This window comes from Botryllus schlosseri, chromosome 1 (genome assembly GCF_051294905.1).
Source record: "Botryllus schlosseri isolate E-star chromosome 1, Bs_hap1, whole genome shotgun sequence".
NCBI classification, from domain to species: domain Eukaryota; kingdom Metazoa; phylum Chordata; class Ascidiacea; order Stolidobranchia; family Styelidae; genus Botryllus; species Botryllus schlosseri.
The window spans coordinates 37458945-37474090 of record NC_137236.1 but is presented as its reverse complement, the minus strand read 5'-3'; the positions used below and the strand labels follow the sequence as shown (position 1 = coordinate 37474090).

Genomic DNA, 15146 nt, shown 5'->3' with positions numbered 1-15146 from the left:
ATTTACAACAGACGCCTATTCTTTATTAAGATCCTGCGTCTACCAACTGGTAGCACGGCCCACTTCTATACATTTTAAAACACCGGTCACGAGGATTGGATGGCGAGGATCAGCCTAGAGATCAACCTCCAACACTTATGAAGGAATTCGGGCGTGGGCGTCGACCTCTGTCGGACTCGAATCCACAACCCTGTGGATAGTGGATGGTACCATACTACGCGAAATACTCTGCACCTCCACCGATCAGGTGGATGTATTGTACCGGTTTAAATTTTGAATTCTGACTAACCCTGGACGTTGCCACGCAATTGTTTGATTCCAGCGCGCCATCTAGCGATATCTGATGATCGCCCATTTTACCGCCGACCGAATCAGTAAAAGATCGTCTCCCTCGCACCCATAAAGTAATATATCGTGATGTTATTCTGAGAAGAAGTTAGTTCATTTCGTGAGAAATGGTAGCAGACGAATTATGATAATATCCGATAAAATTTTCATGATAGCTCGTACTTTATCTAATTCTCTACTAGTCGCTGACGATTGTATCAGCACGAAATTGACGTGTTTATTTCAATATTAATAAATTCCACACATCGAAAAATATTGTTGTGCAGTGTTCCGTAGAGATAACGTAATGACAGGTCATACGTTGTGTTGATCGGTATGCCGTGGGCTCGATCCCCGTGCCGAGACCAAATAAGTCTTGTACGTGAAACAGATATCCGCGATTTACAGGCCAGGCGCTCGTATTACGAGACGGATTGGCGAAATGACCCGGTATTGAAAACGAGATTACCCTCTGCCAAAAGGTCCTATCGCATCCTGATCGTCAAATAACTTCGATGACGCAGTCAAAATGAGGCCGATCTCTCTGTCGTGACAAATACCCTAGCATTTGTGTAAAATGTCTGATTCAACTGATGCCGCACAGTCGAATGTGTTTCTCAAACGTTGCTATATAGGCCTACTTCTCCCATTCCCTTTTACTTGTCACTGATTAGAAATTAACAGCTTTACTTTAAGTTACTAAGAAAATGACTATACTTTGATCACCATCATATACTAGGTTTGCCATACATCTGTAATTTCACTGTTTAATCTGCGTCGAGTGAAAAATGCAGAAAAATGCGCCAAAAACTTATCACTGTGTCCGCTATGTCAGCTCATCGATGCCAGTCGCCAAAATGGCTTGGAGCTCGCACGGTTGACTTTTCCGTTATTCTCAGTTGTTTCGAAACATCTTCCGCGACGCATTGCTCTCCGCTTTCAGTATATTGTAACAGTATCCAAAAAGTCCATTATGTCATCTTATTGAGGGTTGACTTTCACGCTAATCACCGGTATCCGCTTACATGGATTCTGGTCTCATCTTGTTATGTTCGCCTTTTAATTTTTCTTTAGCTCTGAAGTTTATGGTTTATATATATATGTATATGTATAAGGGGTTTTATGGTGCTCGACTACCAGGGTCTTGTGCACCAGGCCTGAGGGAGCTATAGTTGAATCAGATATGCCTACACAAAATAACAAATTCTACGATCGCAATAACCATGTGCGGATCAGGTAACAGACATTCCAACGTAAAGCTCACACTGCTACGTTCGGCTACGTTTTTTAAATATTGTCTCTGGTGATCGTATCGAGGACACGTCAGTAGAAAATGTTCGAGAGTTTCCGGTACGCTGCACGTTTCGCAGAGACCACTGTCGTGACAACCCATGCGTTGGAGGTGCGAGTTCAATTTAGAGTGTCCAGTTTGTAATCGCAATATAATTGCTGATTCCCTCCGCGACAAATTTCGTGGGCGGGGAATGAATGAGAACGGTGCGTGCATACGAAGGTACGCAGAGTCTCGATCGATGCCATTTAATTCCGACATCCACTTCTCAGCACATAATCCATTGGTGTATGACTTCATTTCGGGAAGTGACAGAATCGTTCCGTTTACGTCATTGGATCCAGGTGTGCTAGCGGCCAGTTTTGCGAGTTTATCCGCCCTTTCATTGCCACGTATTCCTGTGTGAGCGGGAATCCAATAAACGTCACTTGTACTCCATTTGTTGCCAAGTCTCTGCAAAGTCAGATAATAGTTTCAATTAAACTATTCGAATTGCCATTGTTTTTGATTGACATCAGTGCGCTATTACTATCGGAGAATATCGCCAACTGTTTGGACGGCATACATGCGCTGCTCGCCCAATTTAGACTTAACATAATTGCGTATAATTCCGAGGAAAATATTGATTGATTGACGTTTTAGAGTTGCTTTGCTATACTGCGTATGCGCGACGTGCGCGTGTCTATAAAGGTCAATGACGGAAAGTTCCGCTCTCCGCATCCTCCGCTGTCTCCGCCTTCCAGACTTTTAGGAATGCCCGTAATAGAATTCAGTTCAGTTCATATCAAATCACAAGCATGAGAATGGCAAATGTCTGTCCACCGAGGTGGCTCGTTTCGCACGACACAGTTTTCCTGTAGCATTTTCAGAAAAACTTAAAATTAGATTAGAATTTGTATATTATAGAAACATTTTGCTAATTATATCGGCATTGAAATTAGATCAAAGAATCATTTGGCAAATTACGTAAGGATTATATTACCATGATTTGGCTTTAATAAGTCTAATTCGACAACTGGAATTATTTAGTTTTCCAAGTCTGGTGAGTAGTTTCATAGTTCTATAATTGCGGATATTAAAAATTGAGTAGTTCTCTGTAGTTGTAAAACACCTGAAAATTATGAATCTGTAGGCTCATATCAAATTAGATTTCATTCTCCTGAGAGCACGAGAACGGCAAATATCTGTGCAACAATCTTGGCTCGTTTCGTACGATACAGCTATGTAGGCCTAGTAATTTAAGAAAAATCAAAAATGAGATTGGAAAAGAAATTAGAGCAAAGAAACGTTTAATAAATTACTTTAGAATTAGATTGCCGGTATTCAACTGTATTACTGAAATAGGCAACTAGAATTATCTAACTGTCCAAGTATGCCACCAATCACTGTTTTCAATAAACATCCGAAAATTTATAGCACATTTTTGAATGTCAACTTATTATCTTCTCAATTTCAGCCTCCATCGTCAAGTGCAACCAGCAGCTCGCCAGGACGGACGTCAAAGTGAGATTTTCATGTAACGATAATTTAGTCTTGACTATAGGGCAGGATACTGGATACAGGATGCAGGATACCCTAATGGCGATTCGAGTCGAATAGCGAGTGATGATTCTTTCGAGTACTAGAATTATACTCGCACGAAGAGTCGTGCGTAATCAGTGCGGTACAGCGAGGAAACGGATTAGAGAATATTGATGAATGATGATAGATAGCCTATATCGCACTAAGGGCAGAGTTCATAAAGGTAGCTGATCTGGGAGACTGCTAGTCATGACGTGTTTTAGACGGAGATCATAATGTTAGCTGATCCAGAAGAATACTAATCGTCTGATCAAAACCTGCTAATCGCAACGCATAAAGTTTTGTTTGTTTGTTTTGATATTCATGGTGTTTCGACTACATTATGGTCATTTTACACTAGGCCGATATACTGTATTTTTTTTTTGTTCCGTATTTACCGACTTGTAGCGCTGCCCACTTCTAGGCTGTTTATAAGACACCGCTTATGCGGATCACGTGGCGAGGAGGAGCCTAGTTAAATCTCCAACCCTTAGATAGGGATTCTGGAGTCGACCTCCGTCGGACTCGAATCAGCAACCCATTGGTGTTGCAGCTGTGGATTAGACCACTACGCTATATCTCTCCAGGCACAAAGTTCCATAAGGTTACGCGCGATGATCACTCGAAAACGCGTTGTTGGCTGTCAGTTGATAATTATATAAGAATAATATAGGTAGAATTTTGATCATCGCGAAATAAGAGTCGTGCGCAACCAGTACGGTACATCGAAGAAATGGAATAGAGAATATTGATGGATTATGATAGATATATCGCTCTGCAGACAATCGTAACGGTCATCATCGGAAATATTTTCGCGCACGAATGTTACCCAGTGTACGCATGAGTTTGTTCCAGTTTTTAAATCATGGTGTTATAAGTAACTTTATGCGCTGCCATCAACCGGTATCCTCAATCCTGGGTTCTTAAATCCTGATGAACGAGATAATCGAGTTGAACGATAGTCCAACTTTATGATATCCGCGCCCTAACAGTCGATTCATCAACGAAAATTATAATTTTGACACTATTTTCCACTGTGTGAGCCATGAAACCTCGATTGGTATAGTATCGCAGCATGAAGAGCATATAATACAAAGCTACGCACGTTACTGTAAATGACATATCTGGAAGTCGTGGTCCACCCACAGTATTGTCAAAGAGTGCAATGCAATAGTTATGGTCGAAAGAACACCAAATTATCTGATTGCGATGCAAAACCAGCATGATATTATTTGTGGTCGCGTAAAAAGTAGGCCCTATACATGTTTACACTGTAAACATCTTGCAGGGAGATGTGGTACCGATGGATCACTGGGACCGAAAATACTTGAAAAATTCTCCGTGATAATTCCATGATTGCACTCCGTGAATTTGTCTACAATTACATGCTGGCAGAATCTTTCCTCGCATGCAAAAAAATTTCGACCTGCGTGAGTTATGGGGTCTGTGACGAATGATTTACGTTTTAGGGGGTGTAAAGTAAATTTGGATCGACATTTGCATTTTTCTATATCACCTTTCAAACTAACAAACCCACCATAATTTTTGACGTAAAGTATAGGGCTTGTATCAGGGTATATAATGGCACACTTTTTTTTAATTAATACCATCCTCGAGTGATGGACTATTTTCAATTCAATTGCAATATTCATGGTGTGGGGGACCTATGGCACCACAGCCAAATCAAGCAAAATAGATGGACGAACTAATCACTTAACAACAGAAACTCGCCTACATATACATATGCTGAAAATCATAGTTACCTGTGGTGTTTTATCGCTATTACGAGGTATTTTAAAGTCAGAATGCCGATTTGCGGGTAATATGCATGTGGCATTAATTTTGTAAGTTTGGGCGTAAATCAAAACATGATTTTATGCCAACATTTGAGTTGAAATAATTTATTTTATTCTTGAAGGTCGCGACGAAACATTCTTCATTGGCTTGCTGTAGCTTAGCTTAGTACACAACAAAACAAGTTGACAAATTTGAGTTTTTTAGCGTATGTCTCATAGGTTCCATGGTCGTGTGCCTTTGGACCCACCGGGTGGGGACCGATGACACGTTCGAGCAACAAATTTTAAACAGTTATCAATATTTTTTAAAAAGGCGGATATTCATGTAAATGTCCGCGATAGGTAGAGCATGTATCGAAGTGTTGAGACACCAAAAGATCTGCTATTCTCGGCTGAAGATTTGAGGGCCAGAGATCATTTTCCAATTTTTGATCCATCGGTACCACATCTCCCCTGTATGTCTACTGTAGTGGCGTCGTAATCAGTACGGGGTATAGGGTTGCGTGTACAACAAACAGTGTTTTAAAACACTTCATGTTTGAATATTGTTTTAAACAGTGTTTTAAACAAATGCCTTTTTGAAAAAAAATTTAAACGTATAATTATGCCATAATTGTGTAAATACGCCCGGGAAACGTCCTCTTTTAAGAGGATTTGTTCTCTTTTTCGAAAATTTGGGTTAAATGTATGTGGAAATTCAACTGAGATAGGAAACCGGTACCCACGTAACGTTCCGGCGGGTCTTTCGGGAGTTGAGCCGGGAAGACGACCAACCTTATTATTAGTCAGCACCATAAAATTAACGGGAAAAGCGGGTAATTCGTGAGTCGAATCAAAGTGATGCCTTTTTTTTAGTCAACCAAGTATGACCTCGGAATAAATTTGCCAATTTTCCCGGATTTCCCTCCTGTATTAAAAGTTTGAAATTTTTTAAAAAGTGTCTTCTTTTCAGATTTCCAAAATATGGTAACCATAATATATCATGGTAACTAAATATCATTCGAAGATTGCATATTTGTAGTGTCATAAGTCATTTTGCGTTAGTTTCATTTTGCAATATCCCAATTAGTAGTCTCAAATTAACCGCTGGGCGACCCTTCGACGAAATTAACTATATACGTTAGGGCTCTTCAAAAATGACTTTTTTTCTCAAATCGTACTGGCTACTTGATAAAATTGTTAGGTTACCTAATTTAAGCCTACACACAAAATTTGGTGCAATTCCAGCCAGTAACCGCTTTGCTACAGAAGAAGAAAGTTTCTATTTATTATATAAAAATAAATGATGAAAAATTTGAAAATTTTCTGTTCACCCCATGAAACTGTTAGGCTGTCTATAGAAACGATGCTCACCAAATTTGATTCAATTCCAACCAGTGGAAGCGGAGTTATTGCCGTCGAAAAATTCGGATTTGAATAAAATAGTATTTACGGTGACCGATTCTTTGTTTATTTAATATAGTTGTGGTCACCGCAAATAGTATTTTATTCAAATCCCAATTTTTCGACGGCAATAACTCCGCTTCCACTGGTTGGAATTGAATCAAATTTGGTGAGCATCGTTTCTATAGACAGCCTAACACTTTCATGGGGTGAACAAAAAATTTTCAAATTTTTTATTATTTATTTTTATATAATAAATAGAAACTTTCTTCTCCTGTAGCAAAGCGGTTACTGGCTGGAATTGAACCAAATTTTGTGTGTAGGCTTAAATTAGGTAACCTAGCAATTTTATCAAGTAGCCAGTACGATTTGAGAAAAAAAAGTCATTTTTGAAGAGCCCTAATATACGTACTTCCACTGCAGATGTTTTGTAACGTCTAGACATATATTCCGCCCCAGTCTCACCGAACTTCGCTCGCGATTATACGGCCGATTTGATTTATCCTCATGATCGCTATCCAAACAATAATGTCGTGTCAGAAATTGGCTCTCAGTTCGATAAAATCCAAGCGTTCATAATTTAAAACTTACACTTCGCGAATTTGACAAGCCTCTGGGGGCATAATATTACCTGTCAATAAACTCTTACACGATTGGCGATGAGTTTGTAGCACAATCACAACACTTTTGTTTCAAACCAAGTCTAGAACACAATGTTGGGATGACTCCACTCTCGTTTTTCCATTGACTTTAAATTACTCTAGTCACCACCCTAAGATGACTTGACTCGGACCGGACTCATGAGAAATATCATACGGCTCATCAAGTTTTTGAATCAAATTAAAAGTAACGCTGTATTCCATTTCGTGAATCATTCCGACCTTTTCAGCCGCGCCGAGAAGTGATTCCGTCATAAATTCTTTTCTGTACTGTTTCCAATTTCCATCAACATTTCCGATGTGGCTAAGTCTTGTGCGACAATATAATATCACCACAACTAAACATTTATAGAAGGTCTTATCGTGCTACCAAGCTCTGCGTGCAAGAGAACGACATGATTGTTTTAGTTTTGATCAAGCCTCAAGCTTGCACCAGATAATTGAATATTTTCCTATTCATGGTGCTTTAATTACGTGATGAAAATACGGATAGTTACCCTGCAGCTCGTTAACTTGGATAATTACATTGATATATGATCTGCAAATGTACGTACCTAACGATGTATATATAATGATTGATAGATTATACTTCCAGAATTCCCGTTATTTCGAACGATCGATATTTTTAGAAATGACTGGTTGTTGTTGTTTGTGGTGTGTGGTGTCATGGTGTTTTTCAACTACAATGGTAATTTATTCCAGGTCGATAATAGTCTTTATTTTGTGAATGATTATCACGACTGATACTATCAACTTGACGCCCACATAATTTTTGGCGAATCTAGATCCCGATAAATTGACCTTTAATGTTTGCTTTCCATGTCTATTACTCTATCTATACCATTTTTCCACCTCACGGAGGGACGTATGGATCAACAGCATGCAATAATATCTGGAAACGTCGAACTAGAAATTGTCATCGATATTATGACACAATTTTATCGACATTGAAATAAAACACTAAGATATCCGTGATCTTTCACGGGACCCAGTTAAATATGTATGTATCTTTTTGTTCAATTGGCTCTCTTCGTGGTTTTCATGTTTCTGAAAACGTGACGTGTGAAATAAACAAAATTTAACGGACATCCTTGCCGTTAATTTGTTTCCTATTTTGCTATTCTTTGATTATGTCTAGTTAACGACCGTGCCGCTGGGACGAAGTAATGGGAAATTATAACGAACCTTCTACTTATTTTAAATTTATTATGACGTAATCATGATTTACTTGACAAAATACAATACAGACCAAGTTTGCGTTGTTGCTTGAGGCATTCCGGGCGTTTTTCGATTACAACGGTCATTTACACCTGGCCACCATTCTTCATCATAATTTCGCATCTACCGACTTGTAGCACGGCCCATTTCTAGGTATTTTAAAACACCGGTCACAATGATTGGATGTCGAGGAGGAGCCTTGATCAACCTCCTACACTTATGAATGAATTCGAGAGTCGACCTGTGTCGGACACGAACCAGCAACCAATGTTCCCTTTAAATTTTCACGGGTCTGCACGCACTCACCAACATACTGCGCGGTCCCTTGGACAACAGTGCGTAACTTAGGATTTATTTTGAGCAGCTTAGATTTTCTGTCCGCAGAGGCCGTGTCAGCACTGCGCAATTGCGCACGCACGCAGCTTAGAGGCAACATTGCCCGCAACCATTTGGATAGTGGATCATACCACTCCACGTTACATACTCTGCATCACCACCGATCAGGTGGATGTACTGGTTTGAATTCTGAATAACTTACATTCGATAGAATAACCGTGGACTTCGCCACGCAATTGCTTGAGTCAAGCGTGCCATCTAACGATATATCTGATAAGCGCCCATTTTGCCCTCGACCGAATCAGCGAAAAATCGTCTCCATCGCACCCATAAACTAATATATCTTGAATTCTTGATGCTATTCTGAGAAGAAGTAAGTCCATTTCGTGAGAATATATTCTTAGCGTCGGTATCAGACGAATCCGATCCGATAACATTTTCATGATAGCTTGGTACTTTTCTCTACTAGATGCTGACGATCATTATCAGGTAGAAATTGACGGGTTTATTTCAATATCAGTACATTAATCAATTGCATATGAACAACATATTGTTGTTTAGTGCTACGGCGATATAGTGTAATCATAGTGTCCTATTTGGTGTCGACACAAGCAAATCTCACGCTTCAGTGAAACGGGTAAAACGGGTATCAATCGAATGCTGACTCTGCACTAATGACGGAAATATAAATTTTATTCAGCTCGTGGCCCTGGAACTCCCAAATTCAGCCTCGAATTTTTCATTGTTGTGGAGATTGTCATTGGGACGCAACAATGCTGTCTGGCGAAACGAGAGAGTAACGAGAGAGTAACTCTCTCGTTTCGCCAGACAGCATTGTTGCGTCCCAATGCCAATCTCTCGTTTCGCCAGACAGCATTGCTGCGTCTCAATGCCAATCTCCATGACAATGAAAGATTCTAGGTTGATTGTGGGGGTTCCAGGGCCGCGAGCGGAATAAAATTTATATTTTCGTAATCAGTGCAGAGTCACCTTTCGAATGATACCCGTTTTACCAAATTTAATGCTCGGCAAGCCGGTCAAACATGACCGTCAAATTGCCTATAGCCAAATGGAAATTGTGACGTGATACAACTTCACTGAGCCGTGAGATTTGCCTGTGTCGACACCATATAGGACACTATGGTGTAATGGTAAGGCGTCCGCTGTATGCCATTGCTGCAGTCAAATAGATGACATTTTTGCGGGCAATTGAAACGAAAGCAGAATTTTTACGCTTGAGTATGATGATGTTTTACAAATCCTTGGCATGCACGCAAACGCTACAAAAACGAAACAAAGCAAAAGGAACGGTATGTTCCCGTCAATGATACCGTCGTCGAGCAAGAGCCACGCACTGAACTGAACGATTCCGGTGATCGATTCTGTTATTCGGCGAAAACCGGTCGGTCGGCGTCAAAAAGCAAAATGTGGCAAGACAGCCGTCACGCCCGAACGCGCACAGTTGTGGACCTGGTGACGTTGACGCGTCACTTTGCCAGTAAACTTCGTGTAAAGCACCGGGAGATAGCATACTACAATAATGGTGAGTGATATTTTTCAAGTTTTCCTGCCGAAAAGTGAGTGTGGATGGTGGAAGTGTGTACATCACATCGAAGCAAATTCATGCTTTAACCGTTTCTGTGTATTTATCACCAAATGTATAGCCGGAAAATGACGCTATGTAGGCTACACATATTTACCAAATAATGGTGGATGGCCCCTACTGAAATCTCAGTACGTTTTGCCTGATATATCAGGTGAGCAGCGACGATTTTCCAAGTTGAAGTAATTTGATAAAAAATAATGAAGAAAGGTGAGCGCAGGAATCCGATTCTGAAGTTCTAAAAATTTTCTGTTTTTCACACTCTGGATATATAGTGATTACAGTCCTATGAAATGATGCGTATTACGGCACATACTGGTGAATCAATGACGAGTAGGTGTAGTATATTGAGGAAAACTAAAAATTAGATCAGAATTTCTGGGACTCCCTGCAGCCTCCCAGCCTGGGAGGATAGAAGCAAATAATCATTTAACAAATTACTTTGGAATTATAGATTACCGTGATTTCGCTCTAATGAGTCTGATTTGACGACCAGAATTATTTAATTTGGTGAGAAGTAGTTCCTTAATTGTGGATATTGAATTGAAGTGAGTAGTTCTGTAGTAGTTGAAAACCTGAAAATTGAATTATGTTCTGCTCATATACAAATTTCATTCTCATAAGCATCCCTACTGAAATCTCGGTACGTTTTGCCTGATATATCAGGTGAGCAGCGATGATTCCTAGTTGAAATAATTTAATAAAAAATCAATAAAAAATAAAACGTAGTGCAGAGGACATCGATTTCATACAGGATAAGCATGAGATCGGCAAATGTCTGCACAGCAATCTTGGCCTGTTTCGTACAATACATTTCTCCTGTAGTAATCTCAGAAAATTAAAATTAGAGCAAGGAGTCATTCAATAAATTACACTAGAATTAGATTTCCGATATTCTGCTCTAATTACTCGAAACAGGCAACTATAATTATCTAACTGTCCAAGTCTGCCACCAATCAGTGTTTTCAACAAACATCCAAAATCTTGTGTCACATTTTTGAATGTCAACAAATTTTCTCATCATTTTCAGCCTCTTCCATCGTCAAGCGCAACCAACGTCGGCGGCAGGTCGCCAGGACGCACGTCAAAGTGAGTGTAACGATAATTTAGTCTTGACTAGAGCAGGATACTGTGATCTCTAAGATGTTTCTTTTTGGAGTACTAGAATTATACGCTCTCTGCCACTGTGTTGATTTATCAACGAAAATTATGCTTTCGATAGCATTTTCCACTGTGGAAGTCATGAAACCTCGATTGGTTGTATCGCAGCATCAAGAACATGTAATACAAAGCTACCCACGTAATGGAAATGGCATATATATCTGTGAAGTCCTGATCAACCCACAGCACTCTTACAAAACAATGTGCAAAAAATAGGTATGTTTGCAAAGACAGGCACCAAATTATCTTTATTGCGATATAGAACCAGTATGATGTTTTTTTGTCATAGCATAAAAGGATTTTTCCATATCTTTCATACTATAATGACTTCATAATTAGAGCCTGGGCAAATTCGAATACCTGACCGATTCATTAGTCTTCAAGTAGTCTACTATAGCTCCCAAAAGAGCTTCTTGGAGGTACAGAACTTCGATATACAATTGAATAGTATAATCATATTGAAACGAACCCGAATAGTTTCGGCTGACACTCGTCAGGGGTAATCGTCAGCAACTAGTAGAGAATTGGAAAGAACACTGTATATCAAGGGTCGGCAACCTACGGCCCGTAGGCCGGATCCGGCCCGCCAAGCGAAACCGTCCGGCCCGCGACATAATAATTAGTTATCACAAGAATGCGGCCCGCCGTTTCCTAATGAGTTTCAATCTGCAGTGCAGCACTGCATGAAAAAAATGCGGCATGGCTACCATATAACAGTAGCCTACATCGTATTAGTCTATTGTTATGCCATAAAACGAAAGTGGTTGAAGTAGGAGATGGAGATAGACTAGACTGGATCAGTGCTTATCAATCGGGTGTATCTCGCAACCGAAGGTGCTAAATACTTTTTAAAGGGTTTACCACTCTAACGGGGCGTAACAATAAAGGTGTTCTTCCTTTGCTTCAAAAACGCTTGGAACATCTCAGACGCAATGACGGAATCGCTAACTGTTCAATTATAGATAACTAGCCTCCGTATGTTAGTTAGGCTATCTATAGTTTGATTTTCCAGAAGGCATTGTGTGCCAAGACAAAAAACCTGAATAGTGTTTTGGCCACAATGGTGAAAACTGTTAAAATGATTTTTTGTCTCATTAACTGAATCAGTTACGCCAGATGTCACTAGAAGCAGAGAATCAATATGGCGATGTCATGCAGGCCTATATCTGTCATTTTCGCTCATTAAGTCGAGCAGCTATGCTTACACGAGTGTATGAACTGAGAAATGAAATAGCAACTTTCCTCGAAAACACAAATATCGCCGACTCATGATCTTGTAATGGAAACTGGGTATCTCATCTTGCTTTCCTGGTACATTTAACGTCACATCTGAACAAATTGAATTTGCAACTTCAGGAGGAAAACAACTAAATACATGAGATGTTGAGGCGCATTCAAAACAAATCTGTGACTCTGGAAATGTCAACAGTACAAAGAAAATTATGCTCACTTTCCTATACTGGAGGAGAGAAAACCTAGTACCAACACTACATTTGTAACTGTGATACGAAATTTATCCATTTTGAATAGGCTCTGATTCTTGTTTCATCTGACTTGTTACCAGAAGCTGAAAACCTTTCACAAAGCAAGCTGCGTCAATTGTCACAATTATTCTGTGTTGTTGAAGTGTAAATACATGTGTCTTCTGATTGGTATGATTGAGATTGCAGCAATGTAGTATAATATACCAAAGTGAGCGTAAAATATAGTACTAAGAAAAAATCCGGCCCGCCAAAAAGTTGTACACCCGAAATTTGGCCCGCGACTAGCAAAAGGTTGCCGACCCCTGCTGTATATCAACAATCCTGTCTCGCAATATGACGTCACCAGCATGAAATGAGATGAATGAAGTAAATGTCATGTTTCAGGCCTGGTGGCGGGACCACAATTCGTCAGCGACGCGCCACTCCCACAACTCGTGCAAAGTCTGGCGGTTCTTCCAGTATGGGCGCTAGCTCTACAATGTGGAGGTTTTACAACGAAGATTCTCCTGGCTTGAAAGTGTGAGTGGGTTTTGTAACAGAAGCCAGATAACCTATCTGTCGAAATATATGAATAAATTATTAATACATTTTGATTTGAGTTGCATTTAATGAGAAACCGGATAAACTATCGATCAAATAATACAGCTTTCTCATTACAATATTTATTTTCAAGAAAATTTATCAGATTATAGCAGGGTTGTAATGATTCGACTCGAGTCACGATTTCCCAATGACTCGACTTGACTCGAGTCATTTTCTCAAATTACGGAAATGACTCGAGTCACTCGACTCATGTCATTCTGTGTACTGACTTGACTTGGACTAGAGTCATTGCGCATGACTCGAACCAAGTCACATCGCCCGAGACTCAAACGGCCAAGACTGATATTTCGTCGTAATTCCGAAGATTAGTAGAAGGCCCACACTATTAGGATTTCGTCTATTAGTACTGGTACTTGAAAATGCGACCAGAAACAGGTAAAAGTGAACAAATTAGCATATTATAAATGCGAACCATTCAGTATCACCAAACATAGTTATAGAAAGTTTGTTTAACAAGACTAACTGGAAACTGGGCGGTCAACACAATGACAATACCATGACTCAGACTCCAACCTTTTCTCACTGAGTTGGACTCGGACTTGACTCGGTGGTGAATTGAAAATGACTCGACTTGATTCGAGTCAAAACTATAAACTTCTCAAAATCCGCAACTAGAACTACTCAATTTTTAAAACTGGCAGCTAGAAATATTCGCTTTTCAAAATCTGCCACTAGAACTAATCAGTTTTCAAATTCTCATTTGAGTTCCTCATTTTCAGAGGCCCCGTTCCGGTGCTGGTCATGAGCCTGCTTTTTATCGCCTCCGTATTTATGCTTCACATCTGGGGCAAGTACACGCGGGCATGATCGACGAGACGGTATATTCGCAATCATGGCTGACGTTGACAACTCCTGCTGCAATTCGGACCACAACTGCTCCAATTTCTTTTTCATGTTGAATAATATTTGTGCCGCTTTTGAGGTGTGAATTTCAGATTTACGAAGATTTACGGTGTCGCGGGTGACGAACGCCAAGAAACTTTTGTTTTAATAAATCAGAAACTAGTCAATTGTGAACCTGTGTCGAAAATAGATTGATGGAATTTCCGAGGCTGTAAGCTAAATGTACAATTGAAGTTCTGTACCTCCAAGAAACTCCCAAAGCTAAGTGTGTGTGTGTGAGCATTTCAAGCTATGTTAGGGGATTGGCGTATCCGGGACAGGTAATTTGAACTTGCTATGTACTAAAAGATCGCAGTAGTGATGCAGCACCAGTGGTGGTCAGCAATGAAGTACTACTTATCGTCGTATCGCAAAATGCTAGCAATCCCAATGGATAGCTTAATGGCGAGACAGTTATGACTGCTAGTGAGATATCTCTCAAATAATAACTTCGGACTACACACAGAGCAACAGCCATGAAGTGGAAGTAAATCGCGCTATTCAGTTGACTGCAGTTTCATCCACCCTTCAGATGCTTTCACGAGAGAGTCATGCCACGCTAGAAATCGATTCACCGTATATTACAGGACCATTAGCTGTCCATACTTTTACAAAAGTGTTGAATTTTCAAAATGAGCAGCACACATACTCAGTAGTACAAGTTATGCCATGGAGAGGGTTTTGTTCACTGTTAGTGATGACTCTGAGCTAGCAATGGCTGCAAGAACATCACACCACAGAAAACTGGTGGCACGACTCACGGCAAACGTGTTTTCTAGTTGTTCAGCATCTTTCTTTTTAATGCGCAGGCTAGAACTACTCAATTTTCAAAACCTCAAACTA

The 15146-nt window shown here is 40.0% G+C and overlaps 2 protein-coding genes across 4 annotated transcripts in view; one reads left to right on the top strand and one right to left on the bottom strand.

Annotated features, from left to right (window-relative positions):
* LOC145436202 (uncharacterized) overlaps positions 1 to 15146 on the bottom strand; it is a 236855-nt gene that overhangs the window by 27791 nt on the left and 193918 nt on the right. The window lies entirely within an intron of this gene.
* Positions 9977 to 14438, top strand: LOC145448902 (protein transport protein Sec61 subunit beta-like). The gene is made up of 4 exons (XM_080327352.1): positions 9977 to 10113; positions 11204 to 11262; positions 13203 to 13337; positions 14141 to 14438. Exons 1-4 carry the CDS (start codon positions 10111 to 10113, stop codon positions 14226 to 14228), a joined length of 285 nt encoding a protein of 94 aa, XP_080183478.1. The 5' UTR covers positions 9977 to 10110; the 3' UTR covers positions 14229 to 14438.